At 43.8% G+C, this 24,155-nt stretch overlaps 1 protein-coding gene across 1 annotated transcript in view; it reads left to right on the top strand.

Annotated features, from left to right (window-relative positions):
- The window catches only part of DIS3L2 (DIS3 like 3'-5' exoribonuclease 2), a 394,844-nt gene that overhangs the window by 300,298 nt on the left and 70,391 nt on the right, over positions 1 to 24,155 (top strand). Inside the window, exons 11-13 of the mRNA XM_012652208.1 lie at positions 424 to 536; positions 11,876 to 11,983; positions 19,807 to 20,040. Of these exons, the coding sequence (XP_012507662.1) occupies positions 424 to 536; positions 11,876 to 11,983; positions 19,807 to 20,040 (455 nt within the window). The remainder of the gene's footprint in view (positions 1 to 423; positions 537 to 11,875; positions 11,984 to 19,806; positions 20,041 to 24,155) is intronic.

Here is a 24,155-nt window from a genome sequence, read left to right as displayed (position 1 = left end):
CTGTGGGAATGGACGGGAAGGGTGGAGTTTTCAGAGCAGCATCTGCAGGATTTGGGAATGGGGATTAACTCACTTCTTTCTGATGACCTGAAAGGATTTGTTCATCATCCAGAATGAGCCATGTCTTCTCCGAGTCTACAGATTCAAAGATAAGAAGCCTTTAGAAATGGAGACATCTTGTGAAAGTGTTTAATATTGTTTATCCATGATAAAAATCCCACCATCTTTTGGTGTACAGTGAGGAAAGTGGCAGTAGCGCAGGCACAGGGGTTAGGGGGAGTGCCTGGCAGGACCGGCGGTGGAGGCCTGTACTTCAAGTCCTGTGGCCTCTGGGAGTGACATGTGTTCTTGGAAAGGATTCCTAGGAGGGATTCCTTGGCCCCCCAAACCAGGCTGATGAATGTTCTTCTTGTGCATTTACAGGCAACTTTGAAGTGGGAGTTCACATCGCTGACGTGAGTTACTTCATTCCTGAGGGATCTGATCTGGACAGAGTGGCTGCTGCGAGAGCCACAAGCGTCTACTTGGTTCAGAAGGTAAAGATCCATCTCTAGTTTGTCTCTTCTTTTTTTTTTTTTTTGGTTTTCCTTTTCTCGAAAAAGAAAATCATGAGGTACACTAGTTTTGTCTGAATATCTTTTCTTATATCTTATCTCCTAATAAGGTCTTTTAAGGGCAGTGGTTACCTGGAAAAGTACTTGCCCTCTGTGGCATGTTTTCCTGAAGAGATGTCGGGAAGACACAGGTATTCATCTCAGGCTTCGTCTCAGAGTGACCCTGCCACCTAAGTAACTCCAACAAGCAGTCAGCTTTAGAAAGAAATGAGGGAAAATACCTGGTTTCAAACTATTGCTCTAAACCAGGACTCAGCAAGCTCATTCCCACAGACCCAAGACCATCTGTCTCCATGCGTTGATGCACCCCAACCATACCTGGCAGTGCGTGTGACATGTGGAAGATGGATTTCCAGACATGCCTCTGCCAGGTCCAGTGAACTATAATGCCATTCGGCCTTTGAGTGCCCCAAGCATCTGCTAGCAGTGAAAGCATAGACTCTCTCCTGAACAGATAGGTTGTCACACAGGTGAATCATCATTCATTTCTGTAGCCCAACCTTGTACAGATCTTCCAGCATTCCCCTACCTCACACATGGTCCTCAACCACTTAAAACATCATAGTCTTCATGCCAACCTCAAGAAGGGTGTGTTCTAGAATCCCTGGGCTCCAATTCTAGCAAAGTGCCTACATGATACCCACAAAGGTATTGGCAGTTCTGGAACAAAAGTTCTCCAGGACATCCCAAAAGTTCTTAGGATTTCTGATATTAAGCGTTTCACTCATGTTTCCAACCTGTGCGTCCTGATAACTAACTTCTCAAAAGGAAAGAGACTCTTCTAGGCTTCGATTGCAGCAATGTCCTTTAGGGGCTAAAGGTCCTGTTGCCTGTGGCCCAAGTTTGGCTCCCCCAATCTCGCTAAGCCAAATAGTTTTGACAGTGATATCTTTAACCCCATGGTGGAAGTCACCCTGTCTGGCACCCTGTGCTCCCACTCGGGAGAGAGCTAGCCCAGATGAGCTCCCTTGTCCCAGATGAAAGCTAGAGCTGCCATCTGCCACAGCTGCCCTTAATATGTGGAGGCCCTCCCTAGGATGACCTAGCACCTCCTCTCCCCTGCCCCGTGACAGTACTCTCTGGATCACTGCAACCTAGAATATTTGAACAAAACCCTAACTCCGCCTGCTCCAGAATTGGGCAGCCGGTTTCTTCGGGAGTTCAGCTTTGCCTGCCATTTATATTAGGTGATCAGAACCACCATTTAAGTGTTTTCTGCCATCCCAGAAATTAGAATACTGAATGGAGAAGGAGAGACAGAGTTATTCAGAGCCTGGAAATTCTGAGTCAGAAGCTGCATAATCATCAATACCCAGTTCCAAGTAATTTGCCATGGACAGTATGTGACCTCTAAGAACAGTCGTGCCTGAAAGACCCGGAACCTTCAGTGACCACTTAATAAGAATGGCCAGCTATATCCTCATCTGAGCAGGGGAATTTCTATACCAAACTTTGTATGTGTCAAACAAATCATATCCCTACCTGGCCTCTGGCTGGCTGAAGCCTAAATGAGATGTTTAAGAACTTCTGCTGGACTCCATCCCTCACAGTGTCTATGACACTTGTGCCCAAGCCGTGGGCAGACAGAGGAAGCTTAAGAGAATGCAGCACAAACTTACATCCCACAGGTGTCTCTGAGCATGAACGTGCTAGGCTTCCTCCCTGGCCGCCCCTCCATGGCCATGAAACCAAGGCCATGCACCAGCTGCTTCATTCTCCTTTTTAACCAGGAATTATGGTTTAAAATCAGAAAATGAAAAAATAAAATTGGGTTAAATAACTAAGCATGTTTCCTTTTCTATTTACTTTGGTTTTGTGATCATCACGGTTCTAGAATTTCTCTTTGGGGCCGCAGAGTTGGGGCTCTGCTGCTAAGTTCTAAAAGTGGGGAGCTGGGTGGAAGAAAGGCCATGTGTCTCTGCTGCCCAGCACTGCCTCCAGCTTGGCAGGCGTGTGGTGCCGGCCCGCAACCTTGGACAGCAGTAGCACTGTGTTCTGCTTCCTTTGAACCGCTGCTCTGACCTTTCTTCCTACTCGTTTTTGTTTCTTAAAGGACTGTGTCCAGGAACTTTTCTGCTGTTTTCACTTTACTTTCCTATAAAGGTCTTCTTAAAAACTGGATGAGCTGCTTCCCCCACCCCTCCTTTGAGATTCTCTGCTTCTTTCTCATTTGGTGCAATCATTTCTCCCAGTTTCATCACACGGGTTAGGGGGAGGACTGGGGGCTCCGGTTGGTTTCCCATCTATAGGGAATGTGACACTAATTTCTTTTCATTCAGACTCTGACCTGTAAGTAAGTGACTGATATCAGAATTACAACTTAAGTTTTATTTGGGAAATTATTCCACAGATTAGGGGCAATATCCAATGAAACACATCTTGGGTCCAAATACCATCTCACTGGCTTTTAAATGGAATTCTTTTTGTTTAGATTTTACTCACAGTAATAACTATTTGGTTACTCTTATTAACAATAGGGTATACTCAGGCGTAAAGATAAATTTAAATAGTGTTCGTGTAAATCTTATGGAAAAAAACACTTGCTTTTTTTCAAAAGATGGTTCCTTTAGAACAGGGAACAACTGTCTACCCAAACTTAGGCTTGTCCTTCTTGGAATGACATGACATCTGCTCAGTTAATGACTCTAAACTGTCTTCTCTGGGAGAGAAATATAATGTAATTGCAAATTTTAAGATAATTTTAGAAAATAAGTGAATTAAGTTTTAAAAGTAAAAGAAAACCTAAACAGTTGAAACCTAAACCTAAATTTTCTGCCTTTTGGCCCAAGCATTCATGTTATTTTAGGTGTGAAACAGCTCGAGTGAAAGTTTGCCCATAAATCTCTACGATATTTTATTGGTACTGCTTTATAATAGAGATCAAAGATTGGGATTGGAAGCCTGTCTTCATGTAGAGTCCAAAGAGTTTTAAGATGTTCCTTTCTGACACCAGCAGGTTGTCAGAGCGTTGATGTTTTGTTAACGTCAAACTGTGTAGCAAAAAGTTGATCAAATTCCGAATTCACAGAAGTGTTGATATGAAAAAGAAAACTCTTTAAACAGAGATGTTGGCTGGCAAATGAATTATGTATTTCCTTTAAGTTGTATCAGTGTATAGGGGGGCATCTAGCTGAGTGCACCTTATTGTTAAAAACCTCAAAGTCCTCACAGAAAAGGAGGAAAACTCCCCAGGCCATCAGGCCGCAGATGTGGGCTGAGATGGCTGAGGGGCACTGAGGGCGTGAGGGGCTTTGGGTGGGGAGCCGGCAAAGGCCTGGGCTGAGAAGGGCAGAAGAGGCCCCTGTGGCCCCTCCAGATGGGAGAGAACCCTGCGTGGGTATGGGTGACCGGCCCCCATCTCACTGCTAGTCCTTCCTTTTCCTCCTTGCCAGAATGATTGATTCTTCCCCTCTGTGGCTCTTTCTGTTGGTCATAGGGCTGTCCTGGCTAACCTGCTGCTGAACTTGGCCAGCCTGCCCGCTGTGGCTTTAGCAGATGTTTCTGCTCTCTGAGGCTAATATAAGATTTTATAGTCTTGTTGGTACCCCCACCCAGCTGCCTTGGGCAGTGGTGTATTTACCCAAATGATCGATTTCTTTCAACTCTCCCAAGCCCTGGTCCAGAATGCTTAGAAAGTCAGTGTCCTATCATCAATATCTCTCTTTTCCACAGCCAGCTTTTAACTCTGCCCCGACCCAACTTTGGTCCTAGCCCTAAAGCATGCTTAAGAAGACTTGGCATCCTTCAAGCCCCTTTTCCTTTCCTGCTGCCTGAAGTGCTTATCAGTCTTCATCCACTTGGCATTTATTGAGTGCCAGCATGTGCTAAGTTGCAGGAATGTAAAGATGAGACAGATGCTGGTCTTGCCCTGGGGAGTCAGAGGAGATGGGCATGTAACCAACAACTGCGATTCGCCAGGCTACCTTCAGGTACAGAAGTGCCCCGAAGGTGGGGAGGTGTTATAGAGGGAAGAGAGGTTATATCTCCCTGGCTCGTGGTGGAAAGGGAGCTTCAGCAAGGGCCAAGAAGGGTTCACAGAGCAATTGAGTTTTGAACAGCGTTTCAAAGTTTGAGTAGAAAATTTCTAGACAGGCAAAAGTGGATAGGGAGGACATTCAAGGCAGAGGCTAGAAAAAGCATGGAACATTCAACGAGCAGTATATAGTTTAGAATTGCCGGGGTGTGAGTTGCAGAGGCAGCCAAGAGATGAAGTTACAGAGGGAGGCCTGGGGTGGGAGGAAAAGGAGCTTGGACTTTATTTTGAGACCTAGTGGGGAAGTAATATGGTTTCCTTCGACCAAGATAGGAAATCACCTTATCCACCACCCATGTGGTTGAAGGATGGTGAGGTCAGAGGCAGGGAAATTGTCATCAGTACCAGGGCCTTTTCCCAAAGTCGCATCCCCTTGAGGCTGTAAGTAACTACCCCAAAACAGAGATCTTTGCTTATAAAAATCTTATGAGAATTTATCAACATGGTAAGATGTAACTGGAACCTAAGAGAACTAGGGCAAAAGAAGTCTCCAGCCTAGTGCTACGTGGACATCCTGAACAAGCAGCATTTCACTTGTTCCAGATTGTAGTTCTCTCCTAACTCTAACAATCCATACACGCAGCAAAGGGAAGGAAATGGAAGAAGGTAGCTCCCCAGTGTTATCTTTGCTGTCTCCTTCCCCTTGGAAGAGGGGGCTAGGAAGAGGCTACCTTCCCCTTGGGTGCTCTTGCGAGGAGGGCCACCTGTGACTCCTGGCCACGGAATATAGAAGGTCCAGGCTTTAGCAAAGAGCTCTGGGCCCCACTGAAAGTGTTTGGGCCTGCCTGCATCCACAAAATGTGCCAAAATCCAGTTACCAAATTTAGCTCATTAACCATTGGGAAGGTAAAAGGAGTGTGTCCTAATATAAAACAGATTGCAGATTATCATTGAGTGGAGTTTAGTAAGTAAGAAGATGCAGAATTCTGGAGAATAATAAGGAAGTCTTATCTAGAATAATTTCCACTCCAGAACTCTGCCACTAGTTTAAGAGACTATTAGAATATATCCCAAGAGAGAAAGAGAGAGGTGTCCACACTTGAACAGTGAAATATGGAGAGGAAAAGACTCATTCGAGAGAGCTCCAGATCTGGAGGACTTGGGAGCGGATTGGATATAGCAAGGAGGGAAGAGTGGGAGAGTCACAAGATGACACCAGTTGTGTTCTGTGCAAGGGGCGTGTGTGTGTGAGGGGTTTTGTTTTTTGGTTGGTGTTGAGGGCATTTTGTTGTTGTTTGCTTGCTTATTTAACTAGGGACAGAGTGCTGCCCTTAACAGAAACAGGAAATACAGACACGGCGGCAGGGGAAGGGAGGAAAATGCTGAACTTTTGTCTTCTCCATGTGGAGTTTCAACCTCCTGTGGGAGGTCCGGATCAAGGTGTCCAGGGCGCAGCCTAATAGAGGGATCTGGAGGGTTGGGCTGGGCCTCGAGGGCCAGCAGCAGCGCAAGCCCAGGAGGGAAGGAGCCCTGGGGAGGATGCGCGGGAGGAGGGACGAGCGCGAGGACAGGTGAGGAGGGGAATCCGGTGAGGACCGAGACAGCATCACTCGTTCTGTATTTCAAAAAATATACATACCTAGAACAGATAATATTTTACCTTATGTGTAATCATGTGTGCACAGAAAAAGGACAAAGGTTCTATACCAACATGTTAACATTGTTTATTCTAAGGGATGGGGCCTCCAAATGTTTACATTTTCCTGTTTCGATTTGGTATCACCTAAAATTTCTCTAATTAACATGTAATTTTTGTAATTAAAAAAACGTTTTGAGTTAAGAAGTGAAAGGACGGTGGGAATGAAGAGTGGAGCATAAACTTCTGCAGGAAGCAAACGGGAGGATCTAGGTTAGGGAAGCAGGTGGTGTCTGTCGTGAAGCATGGGCAACACTGACCTTGTGTTTACGGCCTACAGGGAGGGAGAGAGACCAGCAAACAGGTGGCTCATTGTGAAGAGCTGGGGGCAGTGGAGGGACGAAAAGCCCAGACATAGGGCCAGCCTCTGGACAGGCAGGACCCCCACTGTGAGATTGCAGGGCACCAGGGTACATATGTAGAGTGAGGGGGGACGGGAGAAAACAGGCCGGAGGAAAGAGCCGGACAGATGCTTGGAAGGGGTTGAGTCTGCTGACCTCAGTTTTCTCTGTGAAGAAGAGTTGAGGCTTTCTGCTCAGAAAGAATGAGAAGGCAGTTGGGCAGGAGGCTTGAGGAGAATAATAGTGTTTGGGCATCGCATCTGAAGGGCATGGGGAAGGAACTGACAAAAACAAGTGGAAGGCCTGCTGGCCTTCGTGGAGGTGAGAGCTGAGACTGTTTAGCAAGACACCTGCACACAGCGCCACAGTTTCCTGCGTCACCACTCGGCTACGACTTACAAAAGCAGGAAAGTCCAGTTATAAGACTGACTGTGGAGGTCGTGGAGTTGGAACGGTGCAAGTGAGGGAGTAAAGAACTTTGCAGGAATTGTCCGCGTGGTTCATACTGAGTAGTGAAGCTAGTGAGGGCAGGACAAGGCAGGACAAGACTGGGGAAAGTATCAAGGGGTCAGGGGATGCACAGTGCCAGTGACAGCCAGCAGTTTCTCAGCTCCTGGAGAGACCTTTCTTTTCCAGCTTTACGTGGCGTTCTGTGCTTACCACCCTGGCTCAGAGGCTTTCCAGGTACTGTGGCAGGCCTCCCGTAGCGATGTGTGTGTGTGGACTGTCGCGCCATGGTCCAGGTGTGTCGCGCCCTGACATAACAGGTCTTGGATTTGAAGAAGCAGCTTACCTGGAGGGCTGCCCGCCTCTCCAGCCCTGCTACGCGGGGCCTGCTGCTGCGCCCAGGGCTGTGGGAGAATACACACACGGTGACCCAGCAGCAATCAGGCCCAATTTATGAGAAGCTGTGATGTGTCAAACCATAAGTATGATTGTAACCTCTTCATTCCTTTTCCTTTGAGAAAAAGAAGAATAACCATCTATTTACAGAACTATATGGACACAAACACTGTTTTCTCTAAATTCCATTTGACTTCTGCCTTAAGATGTGGTGAACATTTATTAAAAGGAATGCTCCTTAAAAATTAAATATAATTATACTACCCCAAAAGTTTTAATGTTTAGCTTCCTCATGAGCACTTAGGTTCTTTGGCATCTGACTATTGTAGTGTGAATAATAAAATGTCTTCTGCACAAGATACGGGACACCAAGCAATTTTTGTAACCTGGAAAGCCACTAAGTGTGCCAATAGGTTTTAGGAAGGAGTAGCCCAAACAGTTTACCTTATGCTTAAAATACTAGTTTCTTATGAAATTTTTTTTTGTAAAGATGTTTAAATAGAAGTCTACTTTGTATTTCATAAAATGTTTTCAGAGACACAGTAAATCATGACCGTAGAAAAAATAGGTGATTTATTTGCTAGGGGAAAGTCAGTCATCTGCAAACTAGAAGTGCCACCATGTGTCAGGTGCTGGATAGAGGGACAGGAGCAAGACCTGGCCCTGTTCCTGAGGATTCCGTCATCCACTGGCACTAGAGGCACCTGACGAAGCAGGTAGGACGTAGTGTGGTGAGTGCTGTGGACAAGCAGGGAGGATGATGCAAGTGGCTGACTGTTTACCACCCGCCCGAATCCTCTTTGGAAGAACTTGGGGGTCGGGGCGAGGTGTACAGAACACAGTGCATACTCTGCCTAGGGGATTCTGGGTAAGCCTTTTAAAGATGGCAGTGAGCTGAATCCGAAAGGATGTGCAAAAGTTTGCCAGATGCAGCACGTCCAGAAAGGACATGTGAAGAGCTGGAGCAGCGCACAGGCAGGCGAAGGCGCAGGGGAAAGCCCATGTGGCGGGTGTTTCCAGAGCCAGCAGGGAGGGCCGGGCACAGGGCTGAAGGCGAAGGCTGGGCCAGCTGTCAGAGCACCCTGGACACCGGGGGTTGGCCAGTGAGCTGACTTTTAGTGACCATCTTCAGTATTGTTTTACCAATAAGAAAACCAAGACTCAAAATTATACTAACTTGCCCAAACTGTACAGGAAGTGGTGGGCCCAGGATTAGCCCCAAGTCTCTTCAGGCGTCAAAGCCTGTGCTCCTGTCCCTGCCCCATGCTGCTGCTCAGCCTGCCTTCACTCCATTGGTAAAAAGGTCTTTAAACCTTGTTGTTGTTGTTGTTTTTAAGTGGTGAAGCCCGTTTTGCAGATAAAATCTGAACCCCAAACTCTTAACATATTGAAACAGATCAGATTTTCATTAGCATCATTAGTATAAATTTATTTCATATTTAAATTTGTAACAGAGAATCAATTAATGAGAACAATGACTTTCTTTTTAAGAAGCTCTTTTATTTTGGAATACTTTTAGATTTACAGAAAAGCTGCAAGGATAGCACAGAGGGGTCCCATCTACCCCACACCCAGCTTCTCCACTGTTAACATCTTACATTACTATGTTACATTTGTCATAACTAAGAATTGGAACATTATTAACTATTTACTAAACTCCATACTTTATTGGGACTTCACCAGTTTTTCCATCAATATTTTCTTTCTGTTCCAGGGTCCAGTCAAAGCACAAGTTACAATGACTTTCTTTTCACAAACACTAAAACATGAAGTCAGGAATTATGTTACATTATCACATGCTCACTTTGTGACTTTAAGATACTGCCTTGAATACTTGGAAGAAATACTATCTGTCAAAGTCCTGGACTAATATTGCAACAAGTGAACTGGATGAGCAGCTGGCTCAGTTGGTCTAATTATCTGATGATGCAGCCCAGAGGAGAATACGAGAATGCACACCCAGCAAACTTGATTTAGTCTGTCTCAGTCAGCTCAGGCTCCTAGAACAACATACCATAGACTGGGTAACTTAAACAACATAAATTTATTTTCCCAGAGTTTGAGAGGCTGAAAGTCCCAGATCAAGGTGCTGGCCAATTTGGTTCCTGGTGAGGGCTCTTTTCTTGGCTTGTATATGGCCGTGTCCTCATGTGGCCTTTTTTCTGTGCGCACTCGCAGAGAGAGATCTGCCTCCCTCTTCTCATAAAGTCACCAGTCCTATTGGACTAGGGCCCCACCCTTATGTCCTCATTTGACCTTAATTATCTCCTAAAGACCCTGTCTCTGAACAGGTTGCATTGGGGGTTGGGACTTAAACTTATGAATGGGGGGCAGAAAGGCATGCAGTTCAGTTCCTGGCATAGTCCAGAAACTTAAATTATGTGAAATCTTTATAATTCAATCATGAGACAGTATGACATCTCCATTTTGTGCAGTATGTTTATGCAGATAAAGATGTATTATTTTGTAAAACACTTGACAGCATACAAGAAAATGTTAAATCATATTTTAATGCACCATTAAATAAGTTAGCAAAGAAAATGTAGTATCATTTGTGCTGATGGTGTAAAAGCAATGGCAAGAAAAAAATTTCAGAAGTAGTTGTCTTCTAAAAGTAGTTACCAAAGTTTTCAGGTGGTCATTAGGTTTTTCATAGATCTTAAAAGATATGGCATCCTTTAGGCTGTGCACTGTGGCATGCGCCTGTAATCCCAGCTACTTGGGAGGCTAAGGCAGGAGGATCACTTGAGGCCTGAAGTTTGAGGCCAGCCTGGGCAACATAGTGAGACCCCCATCACTAAAAAAAATAAAAACAAAAGATATGGCATCCTTTAGAAAAATGCCAAACAATTATTAATTATTTGTTACTAGTGTGGGCAATGAGTTCTAGAATTTACTATCCCATGCCAAAGATATTAATACAGTAAACTGTATTAAAGCAGAGTGCAGGTATAGACACTTCACATAAAGTAAGAAACCACCGGGGTTTGTTTTGTTTTTGACAATAAAGAAACTTAATTGGCTAAATTTTTTTTGTTTCTTTTTGAGACAGAGTCTTGCTTTGTTGCCCGAGCTAGAGTGAGTGCCATGGCGTCAGCCTAGCTCACAGCAACCTCAGACTCCTGGGCTCAAGCAATGCTTCTGCCTCAGCCTTCTGAGTAGCTGGGACTACAGGCATGTGCCACCATGCCCGGCTAATTTTTATATATATATATATTTTTTAGTTGTCCAGCTAATTTCTTTCTATTTTTTTAGTAGAGACGGGTCTCGCTCTTGCTCAGGCTGGTCTCAAACTCCTGACCTCAAACGATCCTCCTGCCTCAACCTCCCAGAGTGCTAGGATTACAGGCATGAGCCACCGTGCCCGGTCTAATTGGCTAAATTTGCCTTAACTACAGCATAGTTGCCCTCTTGCCTGTCACTTCTCAAGTAGTTAGCATGGGATTGAAGCATTACCCATGGCCAATACTGCAAACCAAGTAGGGCCGCAGTAAATGTGCTGAGTAAATGGCTGTTACTGCTGGTGTTTTTGGTTTGAGATGTGGAGTGAATGGTAATGCTGTTAATCAAGAAAAATATGGGAGGAGAAATAGATTTAAAGGTAGGTAGGAGAGCATTTGAAGTGTCTTCAAGAGCGATAGGTAGAGATACTCATTTAATCTTTGGAATTTTAGAAAAAAAACAAGTAACATTCTGGGATAATTGTAAGTCATCATTTGAAAGCAAGTTAAAAAATTTAAAGGGGGTATGCCATTGACTCAGTTTATTATGGGGTAGAAAGATTAATAAGGAGAAGAAATCATTTAGGCTTAAAAAACTGCAAAATGGGTGACTAGTTGACCAGTGTTCATCTAGGAAAGCTGGATTTATTACCCTTTCAGTTTTATTGCTATAGTGATATTTTATCAGAGTATTCTGTTAGTGTTCCAACATGTAAATTATGGTTTGTTCAATTAGTAAAGAACTAATTCAACAATAGCTTGATTTTCCTTTGATGAAACCCCTGTTAAGAGTTTACACTCAACCCTTGAGTTCATAAGTACATCCTTCAGTTGGAATAATTGTATCCAAAAGTACAGCTGAAGTCTAGAGCTTCAGTTTTAGTAGCATGAGTAAAGTGTAGCTCTTTTTCAGTGTATTTTTTTAACAGTGTATTTTTTTAACTTCTGTCACCAGCTCTTCTCACTTTCCCAGCTCACATTCCTCTTTGACTCTAGAGTCTCACGGAAAAGTATGAGATAGGATGGTCTTTCTGCGGAGTCTTCAGCAACAGAGCCGCCTCCATCTTTGGCTTGCTTTGGAAAAGCTGAAGCTGTTCACCAAAACTGCGCTTTGGACTGCTCCTAAGCCTGGGACAAACTCCTGCAGACTGGAGAAAGGTGCTCACGGGCCTGTCCTCTGTTTGCAGGTGGTCCCCATGCTTCCCAGGCTGCTGTGTGAGGAGCTGTGCAGCCTCAACCCCATGACTGACAAGCTGACCTTCTCTGTGATCTGGACGCTGACTCCAGAAGGCAAGGTAACAACTTACATGTTGTCCTTTATCTGCTTCCTATCATTCCATTCCATGAGTTTGGGTAAGCACTGCTGTGTGCCTGGCACTGGGCTGGGGTGCCATGGTGATAGGGCAAGGAAGCCAGAGAAGAAATATAAGAGCCCCTGCCTTGGAAGAGCCATCAGTCCCACTTAGGAGGCAAGACTGGGCCTAAGGACTTTGTAACAAGTGACTTGTTTCTTGTCTATTATTAGGTAAAGGAAGAAAGTGGGTAAGCAAAGTAATGTGGGAGAGGCTTAGCGCAGGATATAGGTTTTCAGCAGCAGTGAGTGTGGATTGGTAAAGGCAGGAAGGGTTGCCTGAGCTGCAGGTAGGAGGAGGTCAGAGCCCTTGGGGAAGGGGGGAGAGTTTTCATAGATGGGGTAGAATCAAACTGTGGAGAGTCTCAAATGCCAGTCACAAATGAATTGCAGGTGTTAGGGTTCCTCTGAAGTGTCATGAGAAAGGTAACTTTCTGGAAAGATTAGTGCTGCATCATTATGCAGGATGACCAGAGGTGCGAAGACGAATTAGCAAGGTAGTGCCATAATAAAGGCACAAAGTGATGAAACCATGGACTAAGAACAGAGGGAGAAGAATATCAGCAGGCAATCCTCGACACAGGGATGAATGAGGGAGGTAAGTGGAAGATGACTCCAGAAAAAACTAGTCCCTTCCCCCAACAGAAACAACTCCACACTCCAGAAAATAGGGTCGTGATTAAGTAAGCCATGGTACCTACTCAATGGAATATTATGCAATTATTAAAGCTGTTTACAGAGACCAAGGAAGAACATGGGAAATGTTTATACTGTAATATTAAATGGAAGTAAAAAAAATATTTAATTATAAAGAGGTTCCAAATAAAGACGGAGGATCGAATACCCACATTTACTTTCATTCCATCCCAAAACCTCACTAAAACAACAGTAAAGAGATTTTTTTTTAAAGACATAAACCCACAAGGGCAAAGACAGTGGGAGAAGAGACAACAGCAACAAAGTTTTGGAAGCTGGGTAGCAGATGGATGAGTGGTAACTGACTTAGCAGTCCTGAGAAAGCTGAATCCTGAGCCAGCAATAGAGAAAGCCAAGACACAACCCAATTTACATAGCAGAACCCTAAGAAAATTCAGAAATTGACACCACCAGATAACTCTAGAAGGTGGGGGAGGGGTGAGGGGAAATGAGGCTAACAACAGTATTTGTTGAAAGTGTATTTAAAAAGATTGCCTTTTCCATAACTTAATAGAAGACCAGAAACTTACTCTCTGGACAAGGTAAGCTAAGGGGTGTTTGAACTAGAGGACGGCAAACACACTTGTTGGTCATGGTAACTTAGGGGCAATTGAGTGAATGTTGAGTACTGAATGGTAAGGGTGCCAGCTCTCTTTTCCCTGCCAACCCCAGAACTGTGGTAGGCAGACTTATACCCATGAGTCAGGCAATGAGAAATCTTTCTCTGGGGAATCTGAGTAGTGAATAAAAAAACTTAAAGATACTAACCTTGAGGACTTCCCAACCAACAACTCAGCCATGTCCCTTGCGGGGACAATGAGCTCCATCCACACAGTCAGAGCTTTTTGGGATTTCACTTTCATGTATGAATAGACAAGCAAATGGAAAGCCTCTAATATGAAATCGGAAGACAAAGCAAACAGGAAAAAAGCAACTAGAACAAAACACACTAACCAGGGAAAAGAGACTATCATTTATATCTTTAGAGAATTTTTTAAAGAGAAAGTATATCACAAGATCTAGATACTTTAAAAAAGAAACATTTGGAAGAAAAAAAAGAGCTTTTGGGAATTAAAAACAGGGTAGCAGAAATGAAGAAGATTTAAGATTCTGGTTGGAAGGTAAAGTTGAGGAGTTGTCCCAGAAAGAGATAGAAAAGAAAATTGGAGGACCAGTCTAAGATAACCCAATATCTGTTCCATGAGAATTCCAGAAATAGAGCACAAAGAAAACAAAGGGGAAGAAATGATCAACAAAATAATTCTAGGAAATGCCCCATTACTGGAGGGTATGACTTTTGAGATTGAAAGAGCTCACTGCTTAGCACAGTGGTGGAGACACATCATCTCCAAGACACATCGTCATGAAATTTGGGAACACTGGGGGCAAAGAAAAGATCCTGTAGGCTTCTAAGGAAGGGAGAAAAAGCCACATACAATAGATCAGAAATCAGGATAACTGCAGACTTTTGTACCACAACTCTAGAATCTAGGTGACAGTAAAACAAAGCTTTCTAATTTCTGAAAGACTGTGATTACCATGCTAAAATTCTGTACCCAGCTAAGCTGTCAGTAAAATGTGAGGGTGGGAAAGGACATTTTCAGACATGCAAGGAATCAAAAAAAAATGTATCTTTCATCCACCCTTTCACGAGAAGCTGCCAGAGGATATGTTTCACCAAAATGAAGGAGAAGCGAATCAAGAAAGAGGAAGACATGGGACCCAGGAAACAATATCCAATATAGGAAAGAAGTGAAGGAATCACCTAGATCAGGGGTTGGCAGACTTTTCCTGTAAAGGACCAGATAGTAAATATTTCTGGCTTTATAGGCCCCACTGTCTATGTAGCAACTAGTAAACTCTCCTTCATGTCTGTCTGAAAGAAGACATTAAACCGGATCCTCGTATATGCTTCTACATTCAGTCTGTTAGAATAAGTTGTTTTGGTTGAAGTATATGAAAAAAGTCCAACATCAGATAGATAAGTAGTTGGAAAAGAAAGGAGCACTTTGATAACTTTTCCAGATAATTGTGGATAGTCATCTTTGTACTACACCAGAATTTAACAAATTATTTCTCAAAAGTTAATTGCAATCTCGAATCTGGAACCATACCTTCTGTGGACTGAATTTGTGTCCCCCCAAAATTCGTATGTTGAACCCTCCCATCGTGACTGTATTTGGTGATAGGGCCTATAAGAAGGGCCTATAGTAAAGGTTAAATGAGGTCATAAGGGTGGGGTCCTGATCCAATAAGATTAAAAAAAGAGTACTTGCACTCTCTTGTATTCCCTGCTACCATGGGAGGACACAGCAAGAAGGTGGCCATCTGCAAGCCAAGAAGAGAGCCCTCATGGGGAACCAAATTGGCTGGCACCTTAATCATGAATTTCTAGCCTCCAGAACCATGAGAAATAAATTTCTGTTGTTCAAGCCACCCAGTCTGTGATATTTTGTTATGGTAGCCCTAGCAGACTAATACGATATCAGTTGATTTTTTTTTTATACTAGGTTACGTAAAAATCCGTTGGTCTGTCTTTAACTTTGAATGGCTCTTTTACCCATGTATGATTTCTTAATGTTAGAAAATATCATTTAGAAATATTGGCTTATTATGCCAGTCTTCTAAATTTGCACACATTTCATTATATAATATCAAAAAATCACATTTGTTAATGCCACTATATTATCACATCTTATCAGAGAAGTCTTTAGGTATTAGGAAACCATCAAGCTCATACATCAGATACAGGGTTTCCAAAATTCTGATTTTTGTGAAAGTTTGAACTTTATCACTGGCAATAAACGATGTCAAGTTGTTTTCTTGAAGTGCCAAATATCCAAGTCTAAATAACTATAGTTTTTGTGTCAGTTGTTTCTTTAAGTAAAAATGGTGTCCCATATAAAAGCATCATCTCCCAGATTCAGGTACTATCAAGATTTTTGGATTGCTAAAGTATTTTAAAACAAACCAGACAAGTCATTTCACTCATACCTATTTCAATATGCAACTCTAAAAATTGTGGGCATTTTGTTATATAACCATATGCCATTAGCACACCTAACAATGAATACTAATGCTTTGCTGTCATCCAAAACCCAGTCCATGATACATTTCTCTGATTTCTCCAATTGATTTGTCTGAATTCAATCAAAACAAGTTACACACATTACATTTGGTTTTTATGGTTCCTAAATATCTGGTAGAATGTTTCTTTTTAAGATTTAAGAGGCAAACACTATCTGAATTACAGAGAAGGAATTGTGAATACAGTGTGCCAGCAATCATATTTTAGTGGGGGGTGGGAGCATACATAGAGAAAAAAATGAATGGAAAAAGACCAGAAGGAAATAAAACAGAATGCCAGTAATGGTTGTGTTTGGGTAGTAAGACCATGAGTAATTTTTTCTACTTTTTTTTATTTTCTAATGTTTTTTTGAAAACATGTGTAACTTTTATATTTTTATAAATGCTTATTTTTGTGAAAGTTTAACTAAATAGAAAAAAAAAAAGCCCATAGAAGAAAACTAACTTGAGTCAACAGAAAAGAACTTGTGAGTCTGAATTATCCCTGCCAGGGTTAGACCCAAGAAATAAAAAGCTGCCTGATCTAATGAGCTTCTAAAATATGAGGGTCATAAAAGAAGCACTAGAAAGTGGCAGACTCTGCAACTCAGTTGACCCTTTGGGTTTCTATTGGAGGCAGTATCTGGGACCCAGGCCTCTGGCATGAGGGGCTGGAGAGCAGGTGTGTAGACGCATGGTCCAGGAGGGGCACTGGGCCTCAGCACAGACCACACCACGTAGGAAGTATGAGGGTTTGGACTACGAACACAGCTGTGGAGTAAGGCCCACTAACCACACTCCTTGTACTGTGGTTATCCAAACACCCTCCCCAGACCAAGGGACCACATGAGAGGTAGCCCTGGTTGGTTGCTCCTGGGATGAGTATCTCTTACCCACAGTCAAGATACATGAACTGAGAGGTCAGATTCCAGACTCATGTCCGAGGGATGGTGCTTGTTCAAGACGCTGGCAAGGAAAGCCTGAAGCAAGGGGTGGGGGACAAAGTTTGGAACCAGATGGGAGGGTCTGGGAACCAGAGAAGGCCAGCAGAGCAAGGAGTAGCCCAGCATCAATAACCCAGTGAATGGAGAGGAGGGCGTCTGAAGCCTGTGTGGCTGAAACCTGAGGCTGCAGCAGTGGCTGCATGTAGTGGTGGCTTCTCTTGGCAACAGGGCTTGGACTTAGAAGGAGCTAGAGCAGGTTCAACAGCATTGTGTCACTACTACTACTGTGTGGCTGCCAGTCTCACCTGGAGGTGAAGTAGAGAAAGCTTTGCAATTTTGCTTAATCTCTTGGAATGTCTTACTTTCTGGAGCAGGCGTGGTCAGCTATAGAAAGACTGTTCCAACTTTTTTTTATACCCACCAAGTTTTTTTAAACACCCACAAGAAAATCTAGGACATTTATGCATTCTTTAAGCCAGTGCCCAGATTTTTGTCAATAAACTCTGAAGAATCCATTTTTAGCATATTTCTTACATTTTGATTATATGAGCGTTGTTCTCTAATGTAGACATTTGTGATTATATATTGTCACAGGGGGCAACTCAACCAACTAAATATAAAATATTTAGTTAAATATAGAAAATTGATATGTATTTGAGATATACTTGGTTTCTTTTACTTCGTCATCTATCTTTGTCTATTTTATGACCTTCAGCTGAAATACAATAAAAATAACACTAGATTTTGAGTCTAAGTCTTTAGACCTGGATCTGGTCTTGGCTGCCACTTAGGAGTTTGTATGACTTTTGACAAATCCCTGGCCTGTTTTTTCAACTGTAAAATGGGCCAAACAATGCATTCCCCCGGGAATGTTAAGGAGATTTTAGAAGGTAGTAGTTACAAGAATACGATACTAATGGTGTTATACTATTTTTAGTCTTACTTAGTACAGTAAGTAGGTCTTGAAGTATGATGTCTTAGTAGATATTAGGTGCTCCTTTTTAGCCAGATATTTTTCTAGTAATGTGCCTTTAGTTGATGTTGGCGCTACATTTAATCTGACATTCTAAACAGTGATATTCTAGAGGGTGTGCAGGAAACTCACCTGCCTGCAGAAGGGAGTGACCCCAATCCTTTGATGAAGTAAAGGAAAGAGGAAGGACTTGATCTTCTTTCTGAAGGATTTTATTTATGAATCTCCTTGTGGACTTTTTACTTTTTCCATGAAAAACTCTGCCCTTTTGTCTTCTGCCACTGGCCTTGGTTATGGACTGGGTGTTGATGTGAATACAGTTTCCAATTTGGAAATTAATGAGGTGTTCCATCCGGAGAGGCCCGCCTTCCATACTGTGAGGCCGGCTGCTCCTGGGACCCCCTCCATTTGGATCTTCACTTTCCTGCTACCTTTCTCTGTCAGGAAGCAACAGGCATCCTTTCTTTTCTGCTGGCCTTTCCCAGAAGATGGTTTCCCTGGCCTAAGAATTTTTTTAGTACATCTGTCAGATGTGACTCCCAGAAGCACTGGATTGTGTTAGGCAGGGTAGGTTCTGCTGCCAGAGGCCTCTGTCACTGAGCAGGAAGTTCCTGATGGCTCTTCAAGCTTCCACCTCAGCTCTTTGTATGTTGAAAAAGACGGTTGAGACAGATTTTCTGGGGTGCAGGCATTAAGGGGAGAGGGCTAATGTGAGGTGAAAGAGCTTACAGGAAACTTATCATCTCCACTGTAGTGTCATATTTTGTGGTGTTCATGGGTGCTGTTAAGAAGGCATATCTGTCTTGACTGTAAGGAAACAGAGGAGCAGAGGTGCCCATTAGGGAAAAAAAAAAAAAAAGTGGCTCAAACTAACTGACAGCGTGTTGCCAGTGGGGCTGTAAGCAGGTTTGGTAAGGAGTGGTAAGCTGCTGATTTGAGGCAAATTACAGGTAATCAATTTTAAGAATGCCTCAGGATTACAGGTGGCCCTGGTCAGGGCTCAGCAATCACAGGGTTAAGCAGGAGCAACCAAGATGTATTCAGAGCCAGGCGACATGGACTTGGGGGTAGAGGGGTGTCTAGGAACCTTGTGGAACTAGCTGCTAAATTTTGTGCATAAATATTTCAGGGAGGAGAGCCTGGAGCATTCACTATATTCTTAAAGCAGTTTTCGACCCACCAGTTTACATGAAAACAGATGCCCAGTCAGGGTGCCATGGTTACCCTGTGCTGGAGCATCGGCCAGGGAAAAAGGACACAGATCCCAGGAGGCTGCATATCCTGTGACTTGGATGCTGGAGGGAATCCGCCAGACCACTTGTGAAGTGTGTGGAAGAGGGAATGGAATAGAGTGGAAACTGACCTTCCCTGAGCATGCCGAAGGCAAACTGTCAAGCGTGACGTGGACACGTAGGAGGAGGACTGACTGAGTTTGGAATGAAGTGGAGGCCAGGGACACTGCTAAACATTTTATAGTACACAGTGCAGTCCTCCACAACAAGGAATCATTCAGCCCGATAGTGCTAGGGTTGAGAAACCCTGTTCTAGACTTTTGCCTCTATACATGTACCCCAAATAGAACAAGTTGGAATAGGTTTTTCTTCTCCACCTGTGTTCCCTGTTTCCGTCAGTGGCCCTGCCCGCTCCTTCTCCCTTACCCCACATCTGAGCCAAGCCCACAGAGTCCCCGTCTGTCACATCTTTGGCAGCTATCCCTTCTTCTCTCCCCCAGTGTTGACACTGATGACCACTGACCCAAACTAATGAAAAGGCCTCCAACAGGCCCTTCACATCAGGTCTCCTGTTTGGCCTTCCCTGTGTCACCGGTGTGCTTGGGGACCGTCCATAGACCTCTGCTTCCTGTTCAATTAATTCCACGCCTGGTAGAGACCAAGCTCCCTGAGGGCAGCAGCTTCCGTGTCTGATTCATCTGTATGCCTAGCCAGAACCTGACACCATTCTAAGCACAAAGTCAAAGTCAACCCTGGCTCAATTAATTTTTGTTGAATGTGTATGGATGAATGGTTGAATGAAAAGAAATTTGAAAAACATTTGTCCTCACGATTTCCTCACGATCTGTCTTTGCAGATCCTTAGTGAATGGTTTGGCCGGACCATCATCCGCTCCTGCACCAAACTGAGCTATGAGCACGCACAGAGCATGATTGAAAGCCCAACTGAGAAGATCCCTGGGAAGGAGCTGCCCCCCGTTTCACCAGAGCACGACAGTGAGGAGGTACACCAGGCTGTCTTGAATCTCCACGGAATTGCACAGCAGTTACGTCAACAGCGCTTTGTAGACGGTGCACTTCGTTTGGACCAGGTCAGTATTTTTTTCAGTGAAACCAGTGATCCCAGTGTAGGCGAGAGGCAGCATGGAAGCCTTGGGTTCTTCCTTCCTTTCCTTGCCCCAGGCACTCCACTGAAACCGTGTTCTCTGAGGCCAATAGGAACTAACTCCCACCCTCGGTCCAAGCTCCACAGACACACAAGGCTTAATGATGTGAGCCCAGGCAAAAGGGTGGCCTCTGTGGGAGGGTGTCTCTGTGACCAAAACCCCCAGCTGGTCTTCCCTGGTAAGGCTATGTCCAGAATGTGATCCTCACCTCAGGGTTCTCCCCCAAATCCATTTTAATGGAGGCGGGAACAGGGGATACGGAAATTTAGGAGGCAGCTGGCCAGTATCTGATCCTCAGGCTTAAAAGAAATATTTCTTCTTATCCCTCATCTTCCAAAAAGTTATTTGTTTATAAATTCCAGATTACTATCGAAAGAAGCAGAGAACTGAGGAGACTGTAGAATGTTGGCTGTTGAAGAGCACGTTGGCCTAGAATGGCGTTGATTGATTCTCAAATACCACAGCCATGCTGACCGGCCTCTGGGACTCAGGCAGCTGTCACTTAAACCTGCCTGAAGTTCCATGTGTGACAGTTGATAGCTGTTGGGATCCAGGAATTCTTTTTTCATTGCTTGTCAGTACATTACAGAGTGGAGCTTGTGTTTCTTATTATGGAATTGTTTTCTCTTTCATTTATGTTTCTTATGCAAACTCTCCTTCCCTGGTTGTTGTGTGCTGAGGGAAGTCTCCGTTTCTGAAAAATGAGGCGGGCAGCAGCGGCTGCTGGGATTGGCTGGTGGAGCTTTTCATCAGGCTTTTGGCACAGCTCGCCTTATGGAGACTTCTTTCTTCAGGCCTTTCAACTGAGAGAGATCTGAAAGGCCTTGTTTCAAAGCCTTCTTGTTGAAGTTCTGATTTCATCCTACATTTTGCAACAAACTTGCACAAATGCTTCTTGGTGGAAGTTGCATGTAGGTGCTGCCCTGGGCCTAGGAATAAATTAACTGCTCTTGGGGCAGTGAATCATCTGTCTTGCCTGTGCTTGGCAGAGTCAGGGTAGCTTCTGGAGCTCTCCCACTCCTCCTTCCTGGGCCTGGGCTCAGGCAGCCCAAGCAGGCCTGTCCATGTGAGAATGCTGATGGGGACACAGGAGGCACAGTGCACGATGAAGAAGACAACAGGCGGCAAAAGAGGGACCAAAGGCATCAGAGATTACAGAATATCTCCTTTCCTTCCTTCAAGGAAATCACTTCTGGGGGTGTAAACATACTCTGATTCTCACTTACCAGTAGCCACCTGGTTGTCAAGTCCAAGGTCGCTTTACAGTTCTTGCTTCCTAGACTTCTGTCCTGCTCTGGGTTTTTTGAAGCCCACCTCCTTGTTCTCTGTTTCTCTTTGTACATCTGCAATAATGTCCTGCTGGCCCCCTTTGCAGAAGCCTCTTCCTCTGCTCACCACTTCAAGATTGACATTCCCTGGGATCTACCCCACCTTCCTTCTTTCTCTGTCCACATTCCCACCTTGAATGAATTCCTCTACTCTCGTGATTTTAACTACTAACTAGATGCTAATGAGCCATAATCTGTCTCTCTACCCTTGACCTCCCTCCCCCAGCTACAGTCCAGCCTCGCAGTTATCTCTGCCAGTGCTCATCCTTCTTCTGCAAAGCACAGTGATCAGGCCTGTGCACACCATACAGGCTGTCTAGCACCCCCTGCTCCCTCTGCTGCCACCAGGGGAATTGTGTGTGTGTTCCCTATGCCAGTTGTACATGTTGTAATTATGCAGTTTAAATATTAAGTAAACTAATCAAATACAAACATAAAAAAGAGAGCGGTTTTTATAAAAACTAAGTTAAGTGTTAACATAGGTAAGGATAAGTCTTTAAACATTCAGTTGTTTAGGTAAGACAACTGTAAAAGATGGAAAATCATAAAATCAGGAAGCATCCTATACTCAAATTGCCTTATAAACAAGTTCTCATTCTCTTTTAAAGAAACAAAAATGGTAAGTAATAGGCTGGACGTGGTGGCTCACGCCTGTAATCCTAGCACTCTGGGAGGCTGAGGCAGATGGATCATCATTTGAGCTCAGAAGTTTGAGACCAGCCTGAGCAAGAGCGAGACCCCGTCTCTTCTAAAAAAAATAGAAAGAAATTAGCTGGACAGCTAAAAATATATAGAAAAAATTAGCCAGGCATGGTGGCGCATGCCTGTAGTCCCAGCTACTCAGGATGCTGAGGCAGGAGGATTGCTTGAGTCCAGGAGTTTGAGGTTGCTGTGAGCTAGGCTGACGCCACGACACTGTAGCCCGGGCAACAGAATGCGACTCTGTCTCAAAAAAGAAAAAAGAAACAAAAATGATAAGTAATAGACAGTGAATTATGAGTAGAATTTATTCAGAAAAGACTATGTAGAAATACAATTAGCATAATACTCTTTTTTAAAAAAGCCTTACGTTAAAAGAATCAGTGAATGAATGTACATGTGTATAAGTTAAAATGCTTAGTTATGTATGTATCTCTTCTGTATGGTTCTCTTCCTTTCCTAACCTCTAGAATAACTAACCAACTGCTGCTAAAGCTCATCAACTGAGAGGGCTTTTGTTATAGCATTTTAGAGACCTTACTGCCCAGCAGGTTTTTGTAACCTTCAATTGAATGAACTATATGAAATACTCTTAAAAACTACCAAAGACTGTCAGGTGATCCCAACTTGTACTAAGAGGGTATGGTAGTCAAGATAGAAGAATGATCACAGATTATTGATAGATAATGATCTTTTGGCATGTCTTAGAGTCAGAATTTTATTGCTGAAAATGACTTTGGATATAAATATCACATTGCCCCCTCAGTTTATAAACTAGGAAGCTGAAGCCCCTAAAGGTTAAATGAATTGCTTATATGCAAGAAATCCAAATAGCTCTTTTTTCACTTTTTCTCCATTTACACCATACTGACTTAAGAGAGAAAAAAAAATTCCTTTCAACTAGGAAAAAAACCCCTCAAAAGTCCTAATTGGATTCCAGTTAATTAAGTTTGAAAATAATGGACTTGTGTCCTTGGAGGTGACTCCTTGGTTCCCCAGTAAACAAGTCTGTGGACCCCAGCTTTTGGAGGAAGAGCACATCAATCTCCTGCAGCAGAGGACACTGGTGAGACCATTTATGAATCAGCTAAACGGTCCTATTCATTTGTTCTCCTGTCCCTACCGCCTGTTTTTGCCCTCACAAAAGTCCACTTTTCCTTGGTGTGTTTTGAGTAACCTGCTGTTTGGAGTTGCTCTCTGAAGCTTTGTTTGCCTCAGTTCACTATGTCCGTGTTTTTGGTGGCAGTCCTAAGAAAAACAGGTCCTGTTACACTAGCCTCAATTAGAGACCAGTCTGTGAGAGGGGACACCATCCATATCATACATTATTCCCTTGGACTCGGTAAGTCTGCTAAACCACAAGTTTCACCCTTTAAAGAAGTCAGTTTACCGGGATGACCTTCAGGATGCATGGGGTAGAGTACATGGCTCTAGCACAGTGCCTGTTGGTTGATTCAGAGATGCACTAGTTCAGAAGCTACAACCTCAGGAATGCGGAGCAGCTTCACCACTGGGTGTTTACAGGCAGCCACTAAGGCCAGAGCTGCCTAGTGGTTGTTTGAGATAGTGAGCCTCAGCCCTCAGGGCCACCTGGGCTGGCTCCAGTCCCCAGGGGGCCACCTACTAGCAGTCTTGTCTTATAACCCTAGTTCACTGTCACATATGTCACATATGAGCAAGTTCTCTCAGTACTGTGATAGGAAATAGTATTCCCCTTGAGGTGGAATTACCTGCTCCAAATGTTTCTTTTACTTAGAGCTCGAACCCAGTTCTAAAGAGGCTCAAGTTCTCTGTCTTAGCCACGGCCTTCAGAAAGGATACCAAGGGAGGGTAGCAGGTGCCAAAAGAACCCCAATAGGAAAATGTATTAGGAATATTGATTAAGTTCAGGAAACTACATCTACTGCTTTTTGGGGTACAGTCTCTTTCTCTTCATTCGGGTGGCAGTACTTAGAAAGAGGCCACTCTGTGTGAGAGCTTCTGTGTGAAACAGGGACAAGGCCTGCAGCAGGC

Source organism: Propithecus coquereli, unplaced genomic scaffold (assembly GCF_000956105.1).
Source record: "Propithecus coquereli isolate 6110/MARCELLA unplaced genomic scaffold, Pcoq_1.0 Scaffold383, whole genome shotgun sequence".
Lineage (NCBI taxonomy): Eukaryota > Metazoa > Chordata > Mammalia > Primates > Indriidae > Propithecus > Propithecus coquereli.
This window is presented reverse-complemented; position numbering and strand designations above follow the sequence as displayed.